This window comes from Schistocerca gregaria, chromosome 8, assembly GCF_023897955.1.
Source record: "Schistocerca gregaria isolate iqSchGreg1 chromosome 8, iqSchGreg1.2, whole genome shotgun sequence".
Taxonomy (NCBI): domain Eukaryota; kingdom Metazoa; phylum Arthropoda; class Insecta; order Orthoptera; family Acrididae; genus Schistocerca; species Schistocerca gregaria.
In genome coordinates this window covers 421,692,183-421,705,739 of record NC_064927.1, presented here as the reverse complement: position 1 = coordinate 421,705,739, position 13,557 = coordinate 421,692,183, and the positions used below count along the sequence as shown (strand labels likewise).

General features: G+C 46.3%; 1 protein-coding gene across 1 annotated transcript in view; it reads right to left on the bottom strand.

The window, feature by feature from the left end:
* LOC126284482 (jmjC domain-containing histone demethylation protein 1-like) overlaps positions 1-13,557 on the bottom strand; it is an 86,865-nt gene that overhangs the window by 37,293 nt on the left and 36,015 nt on the right. The window contains exon 4 of the mRNA XM_049983440.1: positions 5,773-5,971. Within this exon, the coding sequence (XP_049839397.1) occupies positions 5,773-5,971 (199 nt within the window). The remainder of the gene's footprint in view (positions 1-5,772; positions 5,972-13,557) is intronic.

Genomic DNA, 13,557 nt, shown 5'->3' with positions numbered 1-13,557 from the left:
CAGGTAGCTGGCTGAGTTTCCCGGAAATCCTCCTGATGGCTTCCCATACTTTCGTAGAACTAGTGGAGCGAGAGATGGAATTCAAGAACGATTGCCATGACCGTCGTTTGCTCTCTTTAATCACTCGCCGCGCTCTGGCCCTTGCCACCCGAAAGGCCGCAAGATTGTCAGCTGAGGGACGGCACTTGAAGCGGCGCAAGTGCTGCACGGCGGGCGCGGATGGCTGAGTGGCACTCAGTGGTCCACCAAGGGACAGGACGCCTCTTGGGATGACCGGATGACTGTGGGATTGACAATTCAGCTGCATGAGAGATCACAGCTGCAACATGGTCTACCCATTCGTGGACGCTGGCACGGTGTTCCAAAACAGCCAGTTGGCTGAAAAGTGTCCAGTCAGCTCTGCAAAGGTGCCACCGGGGAGGCACTGGTAATGCCACAGCCTCATCCAGGAGGCGAATCCAGAGGGGGAAGTGGTCACTAGAATGGAGGTCAGCTGCAGCCTCCCACAGAGCAGAATCCGCGAGTGCTGGAGAGCAAAAGGAAAGGTCAATAGCCGATGACGATCCGGAAGCAGTATAGAAATGAGTGGGAGCACCAGAGTTGAGGAGGCACAGTTCTTCAGACATCATGACGCTTTCCAGAATGCAACCCCTGAGGCAAGTAGTCGGAGAGCCCCATAAGACATTATGAGCGTTGAAGTCCCCCAGAAGAAGAAATGGGCGAGGGAGTTGGCTAATAAGGTCCATGAGAGCCTCAGAGAGTATCGCATCTGGAGGTGGTAAATAAACAGAACAGACTGTGAGCCTCCGACCCACAAGAAAGTCAACTGCAACTGCTTGCAAGTCGGTGATGAGAGGGAGCTCAGATGAGGGGTGCACGTCACGGACAAAAACCGCAACACCACCCTTTGCCCCGTCAGATCATCTTTTCGATATACGGTATAGCCGCGTAAAGAAGGAGAATCAGTGGCTCGAAAATGTGTCTCTTGGATACATAAGCACAAGGGGCACTCTCGTATAAGGAGTTGTAATTCGGCCACATGCGTCCTGAAACCATTCAGGTTCCACTGTAATATGGGAGCCAGTGATCAGGGTGGCTGAACTTTCACCCTGCCTCTGTGCTTTGGAGGAGAGACCGTACTGGCCGGAGATTTATTCCTGGGGCGAGAAGATCGCCCCTGGTCGACATCAATGACCATAAGCTCCGATGATGACCCAAGGGAGATGTCAGACAGTACGATGGCATCATCATCGGACCGACGCTGACTAGTCTCCTCAGGTGGCAGAACCTTCATCTTCTGAGGCTTTGTCTTGGGGGGCTTGGAATGCAGAGCATTGTCAACAGTTGGAGGTTGACTCGCCTGGGCAGAAGGCGCCATATGGGGGGAGGCTGGAAGTACCTCAATGTCAGCAACCACGGCCTTGTCCGATGTAGCGGGGAGAGCCGCAGATTGCAAAACAACCGCAGCAGCACAAGTGCACTGGCAAGCGCAGGTTTTAGTGCTAACACTAGCAACCTCCGTTTGTGTAGCAACAGTGGCCAGTTGTACCGGTTTTTTGAGAGCGGAAGCGAAAGATGTTGAAAACACAGGAGGTTGCATGGCCTTAAAGATCTTCTTGGCCTCACCATAGGGGATGCGCTTAGATGTTTTAATCTCCTGTACCTTCCGCTCTTCGAGATAGATGGGGCAGATCCGGCTCCAGACAGGGTGACTCCCAGAGCAATTCACGCACTTCACAGGCGATGAACAATCGGCTCCGTCATGGGCAGGCTGACCACATTTACCACACGTGGCTATCCCATTGCACCCCAACGTAGTATGCCCAAAGCGCTGACATTTAAAACAGCGCATTGGGTTGGGGAAATATGGCCGTACGGGCAAACGTAAGAACCCCGCTTTAACATGCTCCGGGAGTCTCGGGCAACTGAATGTGAGAATAAACGAGTCAGATTTGACGAGGTCCCCATTGACTCGTTTCATAATGTGCTGCACGTCAGCAATTCCTTCGTCAGCCCACTCAGATTTTAGCACGTCTATGGGGATATCCACCAAGTCCCTACACGTCACAACACCCTTACTATAATTCAAAGTGGAGTGGAGCTCGGTCTCGACAGCGTACTCTCCTAGACAATTTGTTTTCCGAAGGGCAGCGACTTGACGGGAACTAGAAGTTTCAACTAACAGAGTCCCATTGCGCAGTCGCTTTACAGATTTCAGTGTTCCTGCAATTCCCTCAAGACCCTTGTGGATGTAAAAGGGAGAAACCCTCTCAAAGCTACCCTCCTTCCTTTTAATAATCAAAAACACATTCTGATTATCAGCATGTGCTCCGTTACTACATTCTGTTAAATCTCTAGCAACACCAGGCGCTGGAGGACTAGCAGCGCGTAGCCGCTTTTTCGATTGGGTGTGTTTTCCTACCAGCGGCCCACCCAAGCCACTGGTAGGGGGAAATGTAGAGGTCGAAGGGTCCATTGCGGTCCCACGAGCAGCTAGGGAACTAAAAGTCCGCTCAGACAGAGCCCCGCGTGCCTGAGTAAGCCTTATACAACTGGGGTGCGGCAGGTGCCCCAGAGGTTGCCCGCTTGCGACTGTTCCACCCCAACAGCCATGCATCTTCTAGGCGCGGAGCACACCGAAAGATTGAGGGGTTTTTATAGAGGTTGGCCTTCCTCGCAATCCAGGCGGTCAAGCCAAGATTACCATTCCCCGCAGCACACAACATTTCACCGCCGCGCCGTACGGTGGTCGCTGAAGCATGTTCGGGGGTTACGGTGACAGGACACTGGCGGCGCAGACCAGTCCCCAGCTCAGGACCCCGGGGTCGCCAAGCCCGTACTCAGCAAGTGAATGCTGAGCCCCTGGGGGCCTTAGGGGTTTTCTTTTTGGATTTCTCTCGCTGCTCATTGGGTTTCCCTGGCTGGGAGGACTTCACTAGCTCAGTCTCCAGGACTGAGGATAAGTGGGAAGCCCTACGACCAGCTTCTTTTGAGCTCTTTAGCCACTGGTGGGTGTCTTGGTTGGTTGGTTGGTTGGTTGTTTGAGGTTTAAGGGACCAAACAGCAAGGTCATCAGTCCCTTGTTTCAAATATGGTCCATTCCACTAATGGGACATCTCAGGAAAGTCAGAACAATAAAAGGTAAAAACATAAAAGGGCAGTCATGTTGTCAATGGTAAAAAACAAAATGAGAGAAGTCGGCAAGAGAACGAACCCAACGCTATGCTGAAGCAGCATAGGCAAGACCACCTGTGACTTAAAAGGTGCAACTGCTAGAATGTAGAAATACATACAGGAAAAGGAGACTAACTAATCCTTTAAAAAAAAAAAGGTAAAAACAGAGTAAAAGGGGAACAAAAGAGTATCTCGGTCAGGGAGGTGAATCGGGAATCTCCAAACACAGCTTAAGTGGGAGACACCCAAACACTCACCACCCTGCCCCAACACCAGAGAGAGATTAAAAACCTTAAAACTGAGAATAAAAACCACTTTCCCGGAGGAAATCGAGAACCAGAGAGACCATCCGGGAATCGTCAGCCAACATCAAAGGTAAAGTGTGGGGGAGTCTGTACTTAGCACGCAGAGCCAAAATAAGGGGGCATTCAACCAAATTGTGGGCTACTGACTGGAAGGCTCCACAACCACACAGTGGGGGTGGCTCATCAAGCAAAAGAAAACCACGGGTCAGCCTGGTATGGCCAATGTGGAGACGACACAGTGTGGTCGAGTCCTTTCGGGAGAGGTGAAAGGAAGAACGCCTCGGGCCTGGTGTCACCTTAATCACACAAAGTTTATTAGACAAAGGAGCAGCCTCCCAAGAATGGGCCCATGACTGAAGTGGGATTTGATGTGAAGTTGTAAATCTGCTGCAGGAGGGGTTACAGAAAACAGGGGGAGGGGGGGGGGGGGGGGAGTGACTGCTCCCACAGCCAAACAATCAGCAAGCTCATTACCCGGGATACCCAAATGGCCAGGGACCCAAAGGAAGACAACGGAACAAGCAGCATGGTGAATATCAGCGAGATGGTCATGGATGGCAGAGACAAAGGGATGGCGCGAAAAACACCGGTCAATAGCAAGAAGGCCACTCATTGAGTCCGTACATAACAAAACACGGTTGTGTTGGGACAGTTTAATAAAGGTAAGGGCCTGGGAAATTGCCATCAATTCCGCAGTAAAAACCCCACATGTAGGTGGCAGCATATGATTCTCCGTTCCAACAATATGATCGGCAGATTTAGAGCCATCAGTGTATAAAAACAATAGCATCCCGAAACTCCCATAAAATTTGGCGGAAAAAGGAACGGAACACCACCGGGGGGGAGGTGGGTGTCTTCTTTCCCACTAGCAGAAACCTGGGAAGGGAGTGACCCAAGGGAGCCCTTCCTAGAGAGAGAAGCCAAAGAAGACTTATGCTTTTTTGGCTTAGAAGTGGGACATCCCAATGGATAGGGGGGTGGGGGGTGGAGTGGAGGCTGTTGCTCCAGACCAGGGGCCCTCCCCATGGGCACCACCCAGCCACAGCAAAGGCCACCTCGCAGGATGGCCATTGCCAGGAGTCCCGATGCCCCAGGGGGACGGGCATCTACCCCTTGGCATACGTGGGGAGTTAACAGCACAGGCATCAGCAGAGCGATCCCTGTGTGGTCAGGCGGCTATGACCAACAGGGTACATGGTGGCCCCACCACAACGGACTGGCTACTGTGCTGGGTATCAGGTGCAAAGAAGTCCATCGTCATCGTCGACGCAGAAATTGACACTGCGTACTGCACGGTGGAAAACGCACCCAAGAAGGTGTCTTCACCCAAGAGATGGAGAATAGGCAGGATTGCAATGCGACGACGAGAAAGTGGACTAAAGATCTCAATTTACAATAGACACGATGCACCTTTTAAGGCACCCTTCCCCAAATGGCTCGCTCTTCGGGAAAATTTTGAAGAATGGAGGTCAAACCCTACAGGGGACCATCACATAAAGGACGAAACGTGTGAAACTCCTATTAGTTGCCTCGTACGACAGGCAAGAATACCTCAGGCCTATTCTAACCCTTGGACCAGCAGGGGGGGGGGGGGGGGACACATTTAGATGAATGGCCCCAAGAGCCAGATGTAGAAGACAGAGGGCAATGGCACTGTCACTAAAGATGACAATGTCGTCGCCAAGCGTATAGGATGGAAGCAATCCTATTTCTTCTTGGCTGCTTCCTATGTGCGGCAATCAAGGGTCTTTTACTCCTTTATTTTCTTTTTGCATTTCAAAGTAGTGCTGCAGTCCAGTGAACAGGGGGAATGGTGCTCCCTTAACTGACTGGTGGGAGATAAGGTGTCAGCACAAAGAGTGAGTTTGCACATATGAACTGATGGCCACACAATCTCTACAGATGGGGCTGGCACTAGTGTGAAGACACTTGCCCAAACTGCAAGATTTGTAGCACTGCATGGGAGGAAGAATATACAGCTTATCATACTGATACATCAACACCTTGACCTCCTCAGGCAAGAAGTCTACTTCAAAGGCAAAGATGAACATCCCTAACATGCACTCTTGTTTTTTGTTCCCCACAGGACACAGATTAAATGCATACATCATCCCTCCAAATTAGCACACAACTTATCTTCAGTTTGTAGAAAGACATAATGGTGCAAGATGGTTCCTGTGCCATATTCAGATTTATGGAGGAGGTGGGGGTTCTATAGAGAGAGGAATAACGGAGTTCCCTCAAATCTGTCCAAGGGTTTGCAATGAAGCTTAATGCACCAGTTATTACATACCTGTGATACATCTAGCTCCACAAGTTTTGGTAGATGCTGTGCTATGTAGCGCAGAGCCATATCCGAGATGTCGCATCCTGCTAAGCGGAGCGTATGCAGGCCTTTCAGTCGTGAAGGAGACCCTACCAGACCCGGTCGCATATCAGGTGGTGGGCTCAGCAGTTCTCGCAAGGATACATCATTGAATCCTGAAACAAAACTGTTAAGAAAGGGCCAGTTTTACTGTCAGAATCAATACTGTCAGTGAAGTTCTTCATAGAATACAAACAATGAAAGTAGTAAAGGAAGCAACTCAGTGCACAGCTGAGGCACTGAGTTGACAAAAGGCACATAGAAATGTAAATGTTGCTTAGCTTTTGCAAAGTGTGTGTGTGTGTGTGTGTGTGTGTGTGTGTGTGTGTGTGTGTGTGTGTGTGTGTGTGTGTGTGTGTGTGCCTGTCCTTTTTTCCCCCCTAAGGTAAGTCTTTCCGCTCCCGGGATTGGAATGACTCCTTACCCTCTCCCTTAAAACCCCCATCTTTTCGTCTTTCCCTCTTTCCTGAAGAAGCAACTGTTGGTTGCGAAAGCTTGAATTTTGTGTATATGTTTGTGTGTCTCTCGACCTGCCAGCACTTTTGTTTGGTAAGTCACATCATCTTTGTTTTTAGATATATTTTTCCCACGTGGAATGTTTTCCTCTATTCTTCAAGAAGAATATAATAATTCCAATCCCAAAGAAAGCAGGTGTTGACAGATGTGAAAATTACCGAACTATCAGTTTAATAAGTCACAGCTGCAAAATACTAACACGAATTCTTTACAGACAAATGGAAAAACTAGTAGAAGCCGACCTCGGGGAAGATCAGTTTGGATTCCGTAGAAATGTTGGAACACGTGAGGCAATACTGACCCTACGACTTATCTTAGAAGCTAGATTAAGGAAGGGCAAACCTACATTTCTACCATTTGTAGACTTAGAGAAAGCTTTTGACAATGTTGACTGGAATACTCTTTTTCAAATTCTGAAGGTGGCAGGGGTAAAATATAGGGAGCGAAAGGCTATTTACAATTTGTACAGAAACCAGATGGCAGTTATAAGAGTCGAGGGACATGAAAGGGAAGCAGTGGTTGGGAAGGGAGTGAGACAGAGTTGTAGGCTCTCCCCGATGTTATCCAATCTGTATATTGAGCAAGCAGTAAAGGAAACAAAAGAAAAATTCGGAGTAGGTATTAAAATCCATGGAGAAGAAATAAAAACTTTGAGGTTCGCCGATGACATCTTACTTCTGTCAGAGACAGCAAAGGACTTGGAAGAGCAGTTGAACGGAATGGATTGTGTCTTGAAAGGAGGATATAAGATGAACATCAACAAAAGCAAAACGAGGATAATGAAATGTAGTCGAATTAAGTCGGGTGATGCTGAGGGAATTAGATTAGGAAATGGGACACTTAAAGTACTAAAGGAGTTTTTCTATTTGGGGAGCAAAATAACTGATGATGGTTGAAGGAGGATATAAAATGTAGACTGGCAATGGCAAGGAAAGCGTTTCTGAAGAAGAGAAATTTGTTAACATCGAGTATAGATTTAAGTGTCAGAAAGTCATTTCTGAAAGTATTTGTATGGAGTGTAGCCATGTATGGAAGTGAAACATGGGCAATAAATAGTTTGGCCAAGAAGAGGGTAGAATCTTTCGAAATGTGGTGCTACAGAAGAATGCTGAAGATTAAATGGGTAGATCACATAACTAATGAGGAGGTATTGAATAGAATTGGGGAGAAGAGGAGTTTGTGGCACAACTTGACCAGAAGAAGGGATCGGTTGGTAGGACATGTTCTGAGGCATCAAGGGATCACCAATTTAGTATTGGAGGGCAGCGTAGAAGGTAAAAATCGTAGAGGGAGACCAAGAGATGACTACACTAAGCAGATTCAGAAGGATGTGGGTTGCAGTGGGTTCTGGGAGATGAAGAAGCTTGCACAGGATAGAGTAGCATGGAGAGCTGCATCAAACCAGTCTCAGGACTGAAGACCACAACAAACAATACTTCCACATTGGAAAAATATATTAAAACAAAGATTCCAAGACTTACCAAGCGGGAAAGCGTCGGTAGACAGGCACAATAAAATAACATAACACACAAACACACACACAAAATTTCTAGCTTTCGCAACCGACGGTTGCTTCTTCAGGAAAGAGGGAAGGAGAGGGAAAGACAAAAGGATGTGGGTTTTAAGGGACCTTTACAAATGTTTGCTTGTGTGTGTGTGTGTGTGTGTGTGTGTGTGTGTGTGTGTGTGTGTGTGTGTGTGTGCGCGCGCGCAAGTGTACACCTGTCCCTTTATATATATATTCCAAGACTTACCAAGTGGGAAAGCGCCGGCAGACAGGCACATGAACAAAACACACAAACACACACACACAGAATTACTAGCTTTCGCAACCGATGGTTGCTTCTTCAGGAAGGAGAGGGAAAAACGAAAGGATGTGGGTTTTAAGGGAGAGGGTAAGGAGTCATTCCAATCCCGGGAGTGGAAAGACTTCCCTTAGGGGAAAAAAAGGACAGGTGTACACTCGCACACACATACACACACATATCTAGCCTGTAAGCAGATGGAAACTATTTGTGCAATTACTGAAGAAATTATCAATTACATTGTTGAAGCAACATCTATGGTGCAGAGTATCAATGATAATGTTAGAAGCCATGAAATTGGGTCATGTGGAATGGATTGCTAAGGGAAAACAATGAAAACGACTCCGGCCATCAAAGTTTGGGGGGGGGGGGGGGGGGGAATTGGTATGGTGATAAGAAAATCAATGACTTATACCAATGAAGATTATGAAAAACAGTCCGGAAAGAAGCAGAGTATTAGGTTTAAGGGGGACTTGCAGAAAAAGTGACAGGTGTAACAGAAGGATAAAGTTCAAAATTTGAAAAGCTGAACAGTTTGTAAGCTCCCACCTGACAGACAGAGGGGGGAGATTAATAGTCTCTCAAAACCAACTCGCAACTATGTTCATCTTTTGCTTTCCTAGTTTCCTGAAGTTTTGAATATTCTGAATGAAAAGCAAGTAACTTGCACTTGGCATGTACAAAATGAAATGTGTTAACAAAATATACAAGCAAAGAAGATGGTGCAATAGTAAGATGAAGGATTGGTACAAGGATAAGATGCTTTTTGAAAGACTTGCATTCCCTACTCTAAATGATATGAGAATGTTAACACAGTTCCTTAACTGTTGAATGCAATCAAGACCACACAGAAGGAAAGGAAAAGATATGGACTGTAACAGCAAAACGTGCCAGAGTAAACATTATAAAGTCTGGCTAATGAATGGAGATCGATTTACAAAGCATCATCAGGGTGTTTTTATTCGTTTAGGCCTGCAAGCCTGTCCTGGTTCATCAGGGCCTTTGTTTTTCCAATGTATTTTGTGTATCAGTCAGTATTCAATTGTTTGTTTTGGTAGATGACCTTTGCCCCTTCAAAGGGTATGGCTAGGCCAGCTTTGTCTATTCTGATTTTTTTTCAAGTATTGAGAAGATCTTTAGCTCTCTTCTGAGGACTATTCTGGATGTGAACCAGCCTATTATAACCTCTTGAGTCCCCAGAAATTTCTTGCTGGGGGTTTAATCTGGCTCCAATCATTAGTCATTGGTCTCCATGCTTTGCTGTTGTGTGGGAAGTTTAACTACTGCAAAATTACAGACCAATATCCCTAACTTCTGTTTGCTGCATAATCCTTTAACACAATCTCAGTTCGAATATAATAAACTTTATTGAGGCTAAGTGGCTTTTGTCTATGAATGAGCATGGTTTTAGAAAGCATTTTCCATGTGATATGGAGCTCGCCCTTTTCTCATGTGATATACTGAGAACTCTGGATGAAGGGCAACAGGCAGATTCCGTATTTCTAGATTTCTGGAAAGCATTTCACGTTTCCTCATTGTAGGCTGTTAATGAAAGTATGAGCATATGGAATAAGTTTACAGATATGTGAGTGGCTCTAAGACTTCTTAAGTAATAGAACCCAGTATGTTCTCCTCGACAGCGAGTGTTCATTGGAGACATAACAATAGGAGTGCCCCCAGGGAAGTGCAATAGGACCATTGCTATTTTCGATATACATAAATGAGTTGGCAGACAGAATGTTTTGTTTTGATTTAGGGTGAAAAACCTAGGGTCATATGCACCTTTACTGTAGAACATGAAGACAAACAGAAGAGTTAAAAACGACTACACATTAGTCCCAATCAGTGGAAGAGAAGACAGCTAAAAAACAGACACGAAAAAAGATCTATAAAATATGCTATAGAGAAATGGAGGTCATGAACTAAAAATTAAATTGGCTTCACCATATTGCTACAACAGATGAAAAGTAAAAAGCACTTGACAGCATGCACATTGTTTGATAAAACGACTGATAACTCAGACAGCAAACACAAACAAGAATGTAAGCTGTTAAAAAATGGGCATTCCATCAGGAAATTGTAGACTGTCAAAGGTTGAGCACAATGAGTACAAAGTGGTGGGGGAGCACCACTTAACTAATGGCAAAGGCTAAAAAGACAGTGCCCAATAAGCAACCTAGCTAAAATGATCTCACAGTGAGAGGGCCGAGAGGTGGTCTGTCAAGCTGGTGAGAGAGGCTTAGTTACCCAGAGCTTGTTCTCTTGATGAGAGGACCAGTGGTGATGCTAAAGTGATGCCACCTACTGACAGACTGCAACACATACCATCGGAGGAAATGTAAGCACTAGCACGCTGAAGTACAATGACTGCAGCCATGGCAGCAGCATCAGTGACCTTGCTTCCTGTCAGACTGGCATGACCAGGAACACCCAAACATCACAGTGGCTCCATCAAGAGGGAGCAAGTGACAGCTTTCCTGGACCTATTGCACTAATGGATAGACAGTGTACAGCACACAGAGATTTTGAAGGGCACAGAGTGTCTAAGCAGATGAAGCAATTGAAAAGCCTGTGTCACCAGATGTACTGTATGGCCTGATATAGGGTGAAGAGCTCTGCTGTAAATACTGAGCAGTGTTCCGGGACCCAAAACCGAAAAACATCTGCACCAACAAAGGCATACCCGATACCATGGTCAGTGCAAAAGCCATCAGTGTACACAAAGGTACTTTCAAGAAGTTGTGTGCGAAGGTTGTGAAACTGAAGGCAACAGAGCAAGGTTAGAGTAGTGTTCTTAGGAAGCGAATTAAGGCCAGGATGAACACAGGCCGCATGAAGCAAAGGTGATGAGTTTACACCCACCGGCAAAGTTTCAGGTAGCATGAAGTTAAGGTGCCGGAGCAAGAGCCGAAAGCAAACTACAGGAGTTAACAGAGGAGATGGATGCACCCCATTCTGGCAATCAAAGGAATTATCTTAGGAGGCATAGGATGGGTGGCCAAACATGGCAGACAAACAACATACATATCTCCCGAGTAGAAAGTCAGGGTGGTAGGACAATGGTAGTTCAGCACCTTGTGCATACAGACTCAACCAGGCTAGTGTAAAAGGTGCCAGTGGCCAAACCGATGCCACAATGGTTGATAGTATCGAGACGGCATAAGACGGACAGATGTGTAGATGTGCATCTGGTTTCAAACAGGCAAGGGATTGGTACAAATGGAGGAGGGTGGTTCATCTGCTCCCCACAAAGTACCACTGAGGAGATGTAAAACACTGAGGGACCACATACAGCAGCTGCCAGGTAAGACAGATGGGAAGACCAAGAAATTTTTCTATTGAGCATGAGCCCCAGCAATTTCATAGTTTCAACGAACAGAAGAGCAATCGGCCCATGATGTAAAGATGGTGGAAGAAATCAAATGTGTCGCCAGAAATTCATATAAACAGTTTTGTCAGTGAAAAAACAGAAGCCATTGTCAATGCTCCATGAGTGAAGATGGAGACATCACTGAAGACGCCGCTCAATGGAAGTCTGTGGAGAAATGCAATAGAGGGCAAAATCATCAACGAAAAGGGAGCCAGAGATGTCCGACTTGAGACACACCATGATAGGGTTAATGGCGATAGCAAGGAAGAAGGTGCTCAGTTAAAGGTGTCAATGGCAAAACCTACAAGAACCTCGAGAATTCTGCCTTTTAAAAGTTCTTGAAAAAAAAAACACAGTAGGGGTCCACAGAAGCCCCATGTATAGAATATGGAGGATACCACTCCCCCAGCAGGTGTTGTAGGCTTTCTCCAAGTTGAAAAACACAGCCACAGTCTGGGACTTCCACAGAACTATTTGTGACATGGATGAATAGTGACAAGATGGTCAACTGGAGAATGGCACACTCAAAATTGTGAGATTCGAGCCTCAGACCAGCCAGGCATGAATCATATGTTCCATCACCTTGCAAACACAGCTGGTGAGAGAAATGGGGTGGTACCTAGAAGGAAGGTGTTTGTCCTTACCGGGTTTAGGTATGGATATGACAGTGGCTTCATGCCAGAACCTGGGAAACGTGCCCTCTGCCCAGATGCGGGTGTACATATGAAGGAGAAAGTGCTTGCCGACAAGAGAAAGGTGCTGTAACATCTGAATATGAATATCATCTGGCCCTGGGGCGGAGAATCAGGATGAAGTGAGAGTGTGATCTAGCTCCCTTGTAGAAAAGGTGGTATTGTAGCAATCATAATTCTGAGAAGAGAAGGGTATCATTTCCAAAAGAGGAAGGCAGGGTGATAGTGGGAGGAGCTTGAAATCTCTACAAAATGACAGCCCAAGGTGTTGGAGATACGAGCGCTATCCACAAAGTATATTATGTTTTCGTTTGTGTCCGTTAGGGGTGAGACTAGTGCGGCCATCTTGGTGTCATGGCATTCCGCCGTTCAGTCGGCATCCTGCTGTGCTTGTGAGAGGTTCGTGCTGTACTCTGTTGAGTTACTGTGACGGTTTGAAATGTCAGCGTTAATTGAAAATGCCACAAAGTGTGAAGTGCGTGCTGTAATAAGGTTTCTGACTGCAAAAAACTGTAGACCGATAGAAATCTATCGGCTGCTTTGTGATGTGTATGGGAACAACATAATCACTGAAGGTGGAGTGGGTCAATTGGCCATAAAATTTAAAAATGGCCGAACTAACGTTCACGATGAAGAGTGAAGTGGAAGACCCAGCATAGTGACTGCCGAACTTGTCGAAAAAGTCGATGCTGCGGTCCGTGAAAACCGTAATTTCACAATAACGGAATTCTCTATGAGTTTTCCACAAATTTCACGAAGTTTGTTGCACGAAATCATTACCGAAAAGCTTGGTTACCACAAGTTTTGTGCAAGATGGATACCAAAAATCTTGATAGATATTCACAAAAATCAGCATTAACGTTTTTGGACGCTTACGAGAAAGATGGCGACTCATTACTCAATCGCATTGTTACTGGTGACGAAACATGGGTTAAGCATGCGAACTGTGAGACAAAATTGCAGTCAATGCAGTGGGAGCACACAAATTCCCCTCAAAAACCCAAGAAATGCATGCAGACAATCTCGGCAAGGAAGGTGATGGTGACTGTCTCTTGGGACAGGAAAGGTGTGATTTTTGTGGATTTCCCGGAAAGAGGAACTACAATAAACTCTCTAAGGTATTGCCAAACTCTGCACAACCTCAGAAGAGCAATACAAAACAAGCGCAGGGCAAAGTTGGGCTCAAAGATCTTGCGGATTCATGACAACGCCCGGGCCCACACCACAAATGCTACTCGTGAAGTTCTCGAGTCTTAAGTCTGCCGTACAGTCCCGACCTGGCACCGAGTGACTTCCACTTACTCCCAGCAATGAAGAAGTGGTTGGCTAT